This window comes from Seriola lalandi, unplaced genomic scaffold (genome assembly GCF_002814215.2).
Source record: "Seriola lalandi dorsalis isolate HSWRI2012SDOR001 ecotype SW California unplaced genomic scaffold, Sedor1 jcf7180002052504, whole genome shotgun sequence".
Taxonomy (NCBI): Eukaryota; Metazoa; Chordata; class Actinopteri; order Carangiformes; family Carangidae; genus Seriola; species Seriola lalandi.
The window spans coordinates 898913-912175 of NW_019523057.1; the positions used below are offsets into that span (position 1 = coordinate 898913).

The 13263-nt window shown below is 41.3% G+C and overlaps 1 protein-coding gene across 1 annotated transcript; it reads right to left on the reverse strand.

Annotated features, from left to right (window-relative positions):
* Positions 1–5250: 5250 nt before the first annotated feature.
* LOC111650595 (cGMP-dependent protein kinase 2-like) lies at positions 5251–13166 on the reverse strand (the record flags this gene model as incomplete). Its single annotated transcript, XM_023400506.2, has 19 exons — positions 5251–6078; positions 6417–6492; positions 6685–6747; positions 7065–7181; positions 7500–7663; positions 7884–8025; positions 8465–8554; positions 8672–8808; positions 9627–9738; positions 9873–9914; positions 10016–10063; positions 10245–10310; positions 11032–11120; positions 11248–11325; positions 11671–11734; positions 12007–12112; positions 12410–12523; positions 12673–12839; positions 13040–13166. Coding segments are annotated over 19 exons (1889 nt in total), but the record flags the coding sequence as incomplete, so codon positions are not given.
* Positions 13167–13263: the final 97 nt, after the last annotated feature.

Consider the following 13263-nt stretch of genomic DNA (forward strand, 5'->3'; position numbering starts at 1 on the left):
AGATGTATTTACCAACTGGCTGTACTGCCAGCGTGAAGGCCAATAAAGTGGATAGTTTAGCAGGAGGTAAAATCACAGCAAAGTCACACTATTGCAGGCCTACTGCAACAGGTGGGGCGTGGTGGGGGTGGGGTTGGTCAAATAAATAATAACTGCCAATTCTTTGCAGTCGCAACAGCTAAAACACCCTGGAGGGAAAGGCCTGTTAAAAGTCAGGGAAAAACAGAGGGAAGGAAATCTCAAAGGAAATCTCACACATGTATTGACACAAGATGAGATTCCTACCTCTGTAAACAGGAACGAGTAAAGCACAGGAGGGAAGTGAACTGCGAGTAAGAGCTTCCATAGACGACATAGCAAGTTTTAGCTTTCAAGTTCTATTTTTTTGTTTTTTATTTTGTATTATATATTTCCAGTACATGCCAAGACACTGTATGCATTTTAAAGTACAAAACATTATTAAAGGATTAAAAAAAAACTATAACTTAAAAGGAATTACATGTTCCTCTTAACTCTAAGGAGTATAGCATCTTGTGACTAGTTGTTTTGGTTTATGGCCCACAACTTGAGTGCTTTGGTTCAGTCTCACAGTTCTCATTGGTGTAATTTCAAAGCAAAGCAGGCAAGGTTTTATTTTTGCAGAAAAAGCTGTCGTTAACTCACTGTACACTACCTGCCCAGCGCTCAAAAGACAGGAAGACAGATACAATTTTTGTGACCAGCAGGTGAATATCGTGGTGCAGACATTTCCCTTATGAGTTGGTGGAGACCAAAAAAAGAGATAAAAGATAGTAAATATTGGACTTCTACAGCAAACCACCTATTCAGACTTGGTTTAAACATTGTTCCAAAATGGTTACACCCTGCTGCTAGCCACATCATCACATCATTTAAGTCAGCTGCCTTTGCTGTGATAATGTAGTTATTAGAAACTAGATACAAACAAATTGATCAGGTCATTTTAAATTAGTGTTGACTGATTCTGTTTGCCTTGATAACGAATTCAATTTAAGTGTCGCAGTCAGCGATAAAAGCATTGCTGCCATTTTGACAATGTTTGGTGACACCTCTGTGCTTCTTGGGTGGGAGAGATATTGTCACATTTCAGTCTAAATGAACATGGCATTCACCAGGTGGCCAGAAACACAACTCTTGCTGTGTCTGCTGGATGTATAAATAGAAAAATAGCATGTTAGCACATATAAAAGGTGATAACATGTTAATGTTGATTTTTTTTTGTGCCCAAGCAGCCAGAAAAAAGGAAAAAAACTTTTTATACGATAAGATAGTTTGGTGGCAGTATTTGAGACTCTTCTTCTAGTTGCAAGTAGATGGATGTTAAAGTGCAGTTTGCAAATGATTTGTAATCTTACAGGGGCTGTAGTTATTGTGAGTATTCCCATGGACTTGCACTCTACCTTCCCTGTCTCTTATAGAACGTGAATGCAGATCCAGACTGTTGATTGAGGTGGTTACATAAGTATACTTGTGAGAGGCTCAGCATGATCATGTTTGTTCATTGCACATAAACACACCCATACACGCAGGCTCATTAGTGTGCTGATGCATTAACTTACATGTTTGGGATACAGCTTGCATAAGAAACATACTTATGTTGTACATCAGCTTGCATGCACTCTCCATGTAGAAAAAAGGCCAATCCACACGGAGTAAACTAATAAGCTATATGATGCAGAACTGGACATTAAACGCTCACTTTTAATGAATTAACTATGCATTGAGCAAAAGAGACCTTTGAGAATATTGTAGGTAATATGAATGGGACTTGGTGTAAAAGATGTTGTGAAGACTGATCAGGGGATGACTCTCAAAAAACTGGTCTTTCTCACAGAACTGAGGCAATAAAAGTGGTAATAAACTCTTGGCAATAAAATCACTGCAGGTCAGCAGGCTATAGCTAATCATTTATCCGGACCGCCCACGCAGAAACAGATGCCTGCTCAGATCTCTCAAACATAAAAAGCAATGAGCAAGCACAGGAGCTTGTAGACTGAGCACAGGTGCAACCAGTGATTAATCAACACAGGTGTAAACACTGAGTTCAATTAACTCAAGGCTGCTCAGAGGAGAAAAGCCAACCAGAAAGAACAAACCAGAAAAGAATAGAAACAGAACAAAGCTGTTATTTGCTGTGACGCAAATAATCAGCTTCCCCCGGTGGGTTAAATTTAACCTCAGGCTGCGGGAGTCGGCGCTCACAGCACAATGTTCTCAGCAGATATTTCACAGGAAGACAGTGAAAAAGACCTGAGGATATTCACAGAAAGAAGTCAGAGGTTTTTTATCCTGTCTGGTAAACATTTATCATCTGGAGTCTAGACATACATTGACTGTTAGGTTGGTTCGGTAAACAGGATCGTATGACTGTATATATCAGTAGATCTTAGGGACCTTCAAATAATAAATTATGGATGATGACTGAGAATATTCACAGACATATTCTTAAAAATGTCCAACTGAAGTACTATTATGTTTTTGGTGTTTTTCTTCTCAGGCTGGGGGTTTTCCTCCTCTGAGGTAGATGTAGCAGTGAGCTTTGGGTGAACCCCTTCCTTCTCTCTTTTGGTTCCAGCTCCTGCACTTACAGGGAAAGGACTCTCTCCTTTTCAGAGGCCCTCAGCTTCTGCTGCACGTTGGACTCCAGTAACTGTCTATTCTTCATGTTGAGGACCTGGATTCTTATGAAGTCTTCCTCCTTCATGGCTTTTTTTCCCTTTAACTTCTCTAGCAGCTCTTCTACTCTTAAACTTCTTCCTTCAAAGATCTGATTCAGCTCTTCTATCTGTTTAAGGTAGACCTTCTTCTCCTTCTCCCAGGCTATTTCGTTGACAAGGGGCCTTCTCCTGCTCAGTACCCTTCAGCTGCTGGTACTGAGCAGCAAGTCCATTTCTTTTTGACTTTACTGCTAAGATTCATCCTCAATTACATTTTGCAGGCCCTTCTTTTCTGCCTTCTCTGCGCTTTATTTATCAGCCATAAAGCTCATTTGAAGAAAACTGTTGTTCAAGACCTTGACCTGACTGTCCAAAGCTTCAAGTGTATCCGAGACCTTGGTTTGGAGCTTCATAACCAAGACTACGAATTTTTTTCTTGACTGAAGACCTTTCCTCCTCTGAGTTCTTGGGCTCCTCCTGGCCACACACGTCATTTTCATCTTGTGCCGATGTTTCTAGATGAATCACACTGACTTTCTCTACGCTCTCAGCTTTGTCCTTTTCGGACAAATCTTTGAGAGTCAAATGATTCTCTTCATTTTAAGTTGTTGTATATGAGTAATCAAGGCCTTGTTCTCCCTCTCCAACGCTTTGAGTTTAGGGACAAATGAAGCTGCACACTCGCTCCATTCCCCCTGGAGCTCGTTGAGGTCACAGATTTCTTTGCGGAGGAACTTTTCCACTCAGAGTCCCTTCACCACCTCTCCACACGCAAATCTTTTTTTTTCATGAAGCTGCAGCTTATTTTGTTGAAGTTCTCTTTGCAGATTATTCTTTTGAGCTTTTTGCAAAAAGCTCAATTGAGTAGCATTTTTTGCAGGCACGTGACTTTTTTGTATTATATTTTGTTATAGTTTGGTATCATATGTACATTGTCAATTTCCTTTTTTTTTTTTTTGGCGTAGTAGTTTGAACGGCTTTTAAGCCTGTCCTCTGTGTACAGCACATCTTGGTTGGATGTAAAACCAGCCTTACACAAGGCGGATACACCAGGCGACACAACTAAATGCTGAGGTGTTTGGCGGACGAACTCGAGTGCAAGAAGGTAACAACCAACACCATGCCTGTGAAGACCCATGCTGCCATCTTTCATTCAAGACGGAGAGAAAAATAGGGCTAGCCTCTCATCTCCTTACTCATGCCCACTGAACACAGCCAGGGACTGGAAATGTGCTCTGACATAGACCAGAGACTGATCTTCCCCCCCGAGATTGCAGCGACCAACCTGCGACCAGATCTGTTCCTCTGGTCCAATGCCTGCTGGTGCGCCTTCATTGTCGAGCTCACTGTCCCCTGGGAGGATGTGGTGGAAGAGGCCTTTGAACAGAAAAAAGCTGTGATACGCCTACCTTGCAGCTGACACTGAGAAGCGAGACTGGAGGGTTGAAGTGCGTCCAATTGAGGCAGGGGTCAGAGGGCAGGCCCACGGGAAAGCAGTTAAGCCCTTGCCAACGCCGCAGAAAGGACCAGTCACTGGCATGTGGTTGAAAAGAAGAGATCCCATCTGTTTCCCCAAGTGACCGTCTAGAGGCTAACCACAAGACGCACACACCCAGGTCTGATCAGCCTGCGGCGGGCCTAACATAACTCAGGGTGTCCTGTGATGAAACGCCAAAACACTCAGTGATAGCAATAGCTAATGATCACTTCCAAGAATATCTCTAATAATTGTTGAGCTGAAACTAAACACCTTGTAACACCTTTAACTAACGACCAGTAGCTTTAGTGAATAAACTAATAATACTTACCAACTAGACCCTATAGAGTAGCTTTGCTGCAGTGTAAAGCAGTGGCAGCCTGCTATGCCAGAGTAGTTGACAGAGTAATCGATTTGTAAAGAAAAGGATTCACACATTGTTGATTTTTGGTGATTTCACAGGAATCCTACAAGCCTACAAGGAGAATAGGAAACTTCCGTCCACTGCTGTGGAGAGATCATTTTGTACGGTACTGTACATCCTCTGAGCCACTGCTGTCATTGCTGTTAGTGTATTAAATTCTCGACTACAAGGTGTTGTGTATTTTCCTGCAGGAGGGAAACATCTGGCAGTGTATCTTTCCCCCTATGGAAGAAATGTTTGCTTTCATGTGAGTTTTCTTTTTTTTTTTTTTTTGATGTGGAAAACTGGTCTCAGCAGTGGAACCACAGGCATTAACAGGAAGGAACAGGATGACTCTTTCCTCCTGCCTTAAATCCTGCTGCCATGAGAGACAACCGTATCCCTCCAGAGCCTCACAATCAGCTGCAACCAATATCAAGCACATCGGACTAAACCTGTAAACCCCTCACTCTGTCTCAGGCCAGTTTCCACTCTGAGAACATCTTAACAGGCACAATATTTCCCCTCGTGTATTGTTCATTATCTCACATCGAATCTCCGAATACTTTTATTGTTCACTGCAGGCTGCGTGTGTGTGATTTGGCCACAACAGCAAAAATTGTGCACCATTTCACACTTTATATTGTCATACGTTGGAGGGTAAGTGTAGGAAACAAACACAGCTCACTCAAGCCTGTAAGAACACTTTTTATTTACTAAACTCGAGTCATGTAGAAAGCTTTCATCAGGATGTTCTATGATCTTTCTAAATTACAATCAAGGTGCGTGAAAATAATCTGCACACAAAAAGAGGGCATTTTCCAAAAACAAAGGAAAAATTGTAAAAGATAGTGACAGTTTATATTAATAATAATAAAAAACTAACAATACTAACGCATTTAACAGCGTTGCTATGAGCAGGTAAGCTTGTTTTATCTCTAAAACTATGTAGATCCTGAAGAACAACAAACTTTAAAGAACAATATTGTTGTGGCAGATATGGCAGCATTAATTTTTCAACTTGGCTTCAGATTTGGCGAGAGCTGTCCTTCCTTTCGTACATATTGTACCATATGACTCAAGCCTTTATCGTGAGCTAAGCACTTACGGACGAGTGTTTTATTCTCATCGGTGAAGAGAGTCATCAGGCACCAAATCTCCCTGCACTGAAATCACAGACAGAATGTCCTCACGTCCTCCACAACACTTCAATAAATATGTTGGAAATTGGTGATTTACTTCAGCTTCACTCTAATTTAATAATCAACTCAGTATGACATGGATTATGCTTTTTCAATATAGAGCTCCTGCTACCATCGTGTGGCCTTAGCCCTGTTTTGGCTCCAGTTAGTTATGTAAAAGTCTGATTTGGTTCCGTAATGGGGTGATGTGGGCGACTCCTGTGGCTTTTGATCCTTTCGGCTCAATAGTCAGAATCAGTAGTCGTGGTCCCAGCCGGAGAACTCCTCCTCTGCCTTTGTCTGGTCCAGAGGGAAACGGTCAAAGTTGATGTAGCAGGGGCCCTGACGGAGGAAAAAGACATTGTTGAAGCACATTGGCTGCATCTTGAAGTGTATCACTTCTTTATAAATAACATGTAAGCATATTTCTTTCAAAATTTTACTTTGATTGTTGCACATATAATAATGCATTTTCAGTGTTATAGAGAACTGCTGAAGATTTGAAAGCACAATATAAAGGGCTACAAAAGTGTAAAAGTGTATTTTACAGAGTTAATGCACAAAATATTCTCTGAAAGTGAACCAGCTACATTCTTTGGTTCTGTTTTCTTTAAACTACACAAAAAGTGTTACCACTTTTCACACAATAGTAGAAGCACTCGGCTGGAGGTGTGACTTGCCTTGCGTATGAGCCGGACCGTGGGAGCGTCGAGCTGACCCACCCGCAGCTTGTGCCAGTTCATGCTGCTGAACCACCTGAAGGGAAAAGAGGAGGGAGATTACAAGTCAAATACAATGAGAACGGACTGAAATGATTGATTCTAAATTAAAAAGCTCATTAAGCACCAAATGTTTTTTTTTTTTTTAAGTCTTTTTTATCCAATGATTGTGTAGTATCGTACCTACTTAACTTTTTAACACTTATAAAAGACATGTTGCCATGGTTACCTGTGATTCCGGACATCTTTGATTCCATCCTTCTTGTTTCCTAACCTCTGACCTGGCCGAAGTCTGTGAACAAAAATGCAAGACGTCAGTCATACGGAGGACATTTACATATCTTTTTTTACATAAGTTTCCACTTTTCAACACATTTGTATTCAGAAACCATAAATACACAAATGCATGTTATAATACAATGTATTGATTTGCAGACATGTTCAGAGGCACATAGGAAGAGCTGTCTGAAATGCCCAAATGCTCTATACCTTACCTTTTACACGGTCCAATTCTATATTATGAGAGAGTTATTCAGGCAACACACTGAAGTAATAGATATATCACTATATAAAATTGTAACCATGATGCAGTCAGTATTGTTCTCTCACCTGCACAGCTTACTGATAATGGACTTGGCTGCTTCATTCAGGTAAGGTGGATACTTGAGTGCGCCCTCCAATATTTTGGCATAAATCTTCTGGGGCTCTGAACTTGAAAATGGAGGGCTGAAAGATAGAAAATACGTTTGATGTTAGATAATCTTTCGATATAAAGCAATTATCACATTAAAAGAAAATGTCTCAGAACATCCACAGTGGTTCTTTTGGGTAACCTGAACCTGTGGCTGCAGGCACTAAATGATGAGAAAAGACAGATGTGTTTCACTGCTGCAGATGTCAGCCATACTTCCCTGCTGCCATCTGCTGGTCAGCATTAAGATTTGACTCATTTTCAATTTATTCTCACTTTGCCATATTTCTGTGACTCTATTGCAGTGATTCTCAAGCCTTTTCTGGCAGTATTAGTATTAGTATCAGTATTACCTTCCCACCAGTAGCTCAAAGATCAGAATGCCAAGGGACCAAAAGTCGACCGCAAAGTCATGTCCCTGGTTCTTGATGATCTCTGGGGCCATGTACTCAGGAGTACCGACAAATGAGTAGGTTTTCTCACCACGTACTAACTCCTTGGCAAAACCAAAATCCACCTATACAGACACACAGACACACACAAACACACACACACACACACATATAGTATGCAGATCATACACAGGCTCTAGGTATGGAAACCCTTGCGAAGTCCCCCTTAGTGCAAAAGCACATTGTCACATACAGGTGTATTTCCTGAATATTTAATCTGTACTTAGAGCTTAAAGAGGGCACAAATAAATGAGCAGACACACTTCTTCACAGACAAGGACTCACTAGTTTGACATATCCCTTAATATCCAGCATCAGGTTCTCAGGCTTCAGGTCTCTGTACATGATGTTCTTCTTATGGAGGTAGGCATAGGCCTCCACCACACAGGCAGTGCAGAACACAGCAATGGACTCGTCAAAACGCCCTCTGAAATCACAGTGACACGCTTTAATTTGCTGTCAAATAAATTTATTGCATCCCATCGCCTTCTATTGCTGTTATTTTCATTGGTCTGGGCACGAGCGGCCCTTGGAAATTGAAGTTTATTTTATTGTTGGCACTATAGATTGCATCAGCACATATTTCTCTGTGTCAGATAGTGGCACTGAATGTTGGTGCAATTTCAGTGCATTTGACGTGGAGATCTCAAGATAGCCTGAGGGCAATAAATGAAGTTTCCTACCCATAAAGCCACCACAGCTTTTTAAAACAGTGATTGAATAAAAATTGTCTCTCTTTTATAATATCCTATTGTTTACACTGATTCTACCTTGTGTGACAGCATACACAATATCCTGCTTCATCAAAAAAACAAACAAAAACCAAACAATGCCATTTTATTGTGGCTTGTCGTCTGTTTTCTCACACTTCTTTGAGTTTGGTCCAGATCTCCCCACCACCACAGAACTCCATGACCATGTAGATGTATCGTGTGTCTTTGAAAGCTGCATGAAGCCTACACAGAGAGGATAGAGAGGCAGGATAAATTATTCCCAGATAGTTTTTCTGAGCATGCAACTGTTATGCACTGATGTTAAGTGACTACACTCAGTGTGCGTTCACTCGCAGATACCTGACGATGAAGTCGCACTGGATGGCTTTAAGGATTTTCTTCTCAAACAGCATGTGCTCCTCCTGTCTCTTGGCAACAATGTGCTTCTTGCTGACTCGTTTCATGGCGTAGTATTTGCCATGGTTCACTGTGGTCATCTTAGAATTGAAAAATATAACCCAAAGTATCACAAAATAGACAAAGACATGGCTCTGTGATACATTGATGTCTTGGTGGCAGTTTTGGGGATAATTTGGAGGTAGAAAATATCTTTACTGGATGAGTTTAGAAGCACATTTTAGCTGATACAAAGAAAGTTGTAATGAAATGTCAATGATTTTCTTTTTTCCTGAATATGTTATCAATTACATTTATAGGTCCTCAAACAACCTGATCGTTTACTTAAATGTATTTACTTTTGACTAATACTGGTAGTTTGAACTTGGAGGGCCTGCAAGGTCAATCGTCCTGTAGCTTATTTTAGGGATTGTATGAAAATTATTAGGAGGGGAGAGGTGGTCAGAAAAGCAGGAGGTTATTTCCTCCTTTGTTAATAGGATTGTCTGATTGAGTAGATTAGTAGCATTTTTTCCAAAAATAGGGAGCTGCTGTGTTTTTGATTTTTTCATGCCTTTTCCTCACGTTTTCCATAAACATATAGTTTTGATATATTAGTGGGCGTTTTTTCCAAGTGAAGGGGGTGGGTCAAAAAGACTCAACCACTCTCCCCATCCTGCTAATTTTCATACAGTCCCTTAGTATTGCCTCATTCCTGTCCTACTTCCTGCATTTCTCTTGCTGGGATTTCAGTCTTATGTATTTCAAACAGGAAAAAAATGTAAGTTAAAGTTAAAGTTTTCCCCCTATCTCAAAGTAATGTTTATAAGACAACTCCCCCAGTTTGATTTTGGATAAGAGAACTTACGTATTTCACACTCCAGCAAATACACACACATACACACAAAAATACACTCACCAGTTCAACACGCCCAAAACCTCCGACTCCAAGCGTGACAGGATCTCCTAAGAAGCGACCCTCCTGGTACAGCACAGGAACCAGATCCTTAAACCTCAAGGTGGAGGTGGTACTGAGAAACAACGAGAGCTTTTAAGTAATGATAACTATTTCATTTCAAGGAATTCGTTTGTGTGATTTGTACGATTGTGTTACATCTTTTTTTCCTGCATCCACCAAGTTTTATCGTCTGCCACACACACTCACCTTGACTTCTCTGGAACTTGTGCTTCCTGCAGCACTTTGGAGCTGGTAGTAAAAAAACAAGCAAGAGTCAATACATACGAATCTGGGCAAGACAGAGAGAATAGGTAGAAGTAATAACTGGACACATATTTTATAGTACGCACTCGTCAAACAGCTCCAGGTGCTCTATGGGAATTGTCTCTTCAAATACCCTGAAGGAAAAGGCGTTGTTAGTCAACCTGTGCATTAATCAGCAAGTGACAAACACACAACAGAAAGAAAACAGAGTGCAGGCTAAACCAGGCGACACTGACAGAGAACAAATACACCGGAGGAAATCCAGATCACATCACCTTCGTTTACGCTCAAAATTTAATGTCAAGTCAGACTCACTCCTTGTCAATGGAGAAGCATGTAACAGGGCCATCAGCAGTGCAGGTGGCAGTTCTCAAAACTTCCCTGCAAAAGGAAAAACATTGCACGTCAACCCAGGACAACTGTATGTTATTACTGTATATACTAATTTGTCAACACCTCAGCTGTCAAAAATGTGAGAAATCTTTGAATTAGCAACTGAAATCAATGACATCTTTTAACATTTTGTTTTTCTGCAGCAGGACTGTCATCACCTAGGCCCTGATTAAATAAAAATAATAGCGAATAATGGAGGAGGATTGGTTGGTGCAGGATTTTCCAGCACATTGATACAGAAGAGTCACTTTCTCCACAGAAGGGAGGAAACGTTGCATATTTATTAATTCACACTGCACAAATCTGCATCTGAAAAACCTTCCAATAAAACAACACAAATGCTGCCTTATACTCAGCAGTTTAGAGGTACTAGCTGAATGGTATCTTATTATCTATTATTATTTCTACATTATCACTCTACATACTGTATTGTTGGTTTTTATGCAGCACCACTGACAGCCACATCAGTCAGCCACACGCTCACTGCACCACATTTGAACAACCTAAAATTAGCTAAATTTAGAGAAACTTCAATTTCATTTCATTTCATTCTGTGACTCCAAATGACTTGTTCACATTGACACGATCAGCAGGTCTATCCAACCAAAATGCCAAAGATGACAGCAGCCAAAGAGGATGCACGGAGCAGTGGATGTTGCACAAGGCTCTCACAAATATCCTCAGGCACGTGTCGTGTTGCCATGGTTACCGTATGAGGGCCTGTTCCCCGAAATGCTCCCCTTTTCCCATTCTGCGAATCTGCTTCTGCTGCCCGTTCACGTTCTTAGTCACCAGGACCTGAGGGGGGAAACACACACGGGAGGCAGGGAGACAGAGTTCATATATATACAGTGTATACACACACAGGCTGGTACAATATCATGTTTAAATATGAGTTTGTGCACACAGCATGACACTGTAATACCTCTCCTTTGAGGATGATGTAGAACGTGTTTGCATCAGTTCCTTCTCGAACTATAACATCTTTGTCCTGATACTTCACCTGGGAAAGACAACACAAGAAAGACAAGGCCATAAAAGAGTCACCTCCACATATTTACACAATGTTCATCATGTGTTTGTCTTGACAATAAAGTCTGTATTTTACAGGAAAACAAAGCCATAAATTTAACTCATGAAACCGTATATAAACCTCGGTTACTGCAATTCAAAAATGTCAACATTTCACATCCAAAAAAAAAAGTCATTATTGTGTTTAGCCCAGTTACTATTTATGTTTCAGTTTGTGCAATGTGTTTTAAAATGTGCTGGTTAAAATCAGCAGAACTGGATTTTTTTTTTAATAAGAAAATAATTATTATCCATAATGGGACATCTTAGTACACACCTCATCCATGGAGTCAATGATCTTGGACAACTGGACATCATTCAGGTCCTTCAGAGTACGAGATCTGTGACGGGATCCAAAGAATACAGCAGAAGAGTTAGACGTTGTTCGTGGTCCATTAAGCCAGGAAAAACTTTGTTCATGGTAAGGTGTTAAGGTAGAAAAAGAGGTGACGGGGTGAAGAAGAAACCACCAAATAGATCCACCACCAAGAATAGATCAGCATTTTGGGATAATACAGTAGTTTCCACAAAATGTCGATCTATTCCTTTAATTCGGACAAATTGTGCTGATTTAAAACCCCTACTGGCTGCAGAGTCTATCGTGTGAACTCACGTCTTCAGGAAGCCCATGAGCTGCTCCCGTTTCTTCTTAGACTTGTTGGTTATGATCGTCCTGTAGGTCTGTCGTTCCATACACCACAGACGCACCACTGTCTTCGCTGCAACATAGGTGATGAAAAGCTGAAGTTTTAGTGATTCAGTCTGGTTGACGGTCATAAGCAAAGAGAATGAGTGATTAGACCAAACAGTGAGAGAAACACAAAGCCCTGAAAAACATTCATGCTCAGGGCCGCAAGAAAGTTGTTTGAAGTACAGTCTATACACTGTAGTTCCTGTTTTAAACACTACTGAACACATAAATAATCCCATGGCACCACACATAGCACACAATAGCATGCTGTAAATACCTACGGTCGCTATATGTATGTGCATATACAACCATCACGGAGGCTGACCTTTGACCGTTGCTGTCCGTTTGCAGTTGTACAGGATGGCCAACTCCCCGAACACATCACCATAGCTTAGAGTTCGGAGGTCCTGGCTCGCCTGGGTGACACGGAGCTCACCAGCTACAGGACGGGACGAACAGAGAGAGCTGCTTTATACAGGTGTGTAGACTTTGCATGAATCTGAATATTAAAAACATCATTTAAAACAACAGAACTCTTCATTAGAATTAGAAACACACACACCCACACACACTCAGGTGTTTCCCCACCTGCCACTATGTACATGCTGTCTCCTTCGGTGCCCTCTTTAATGACTTCATCCCCCGGCTGGAAGTTAGATACCACTAACAGCTCCACCATCATGGCTGTTTGCTCGTCGTCGAGGCGGCTCAGGAAGTCATTCTTCTGGATGGCTTTGACTATCACACTCTTCTCACTGGTGATGGAAGATGAGAGAAGTCATGTTGATGTAAGGTCACTTGAAGTTGCTCTCATGCCACATGCAAACATTGTGTAGGCGTTTGATGTGTGCTGAAGAGGCAATTAGAGTGGATTTGTCACAATGGCAAAAAAAAATCAAGTGCTGTCTTACTTAAATACAGGGATTTTCTCTCATAAGCAGTTCTGATTACCGACCTGGCAGTTTTCTTGACCTGGGTGCGTGTAATCTCCAGGGTCTCACGGATCGGTTCGGGGGCAATGACAGCCGCACGGCTCTTCCTGACCTCTGGTTCAATCTCATTACCGCTGTGGGAGGGAAACTCTGGAACAGGCAAACAGAGGAGCACAAATGGAGGGTTAACTACTCTAAATTGCTGCCAAGTAGAATCGTGTGTGTGTGTGTGTGTGTGTGTGTGTGT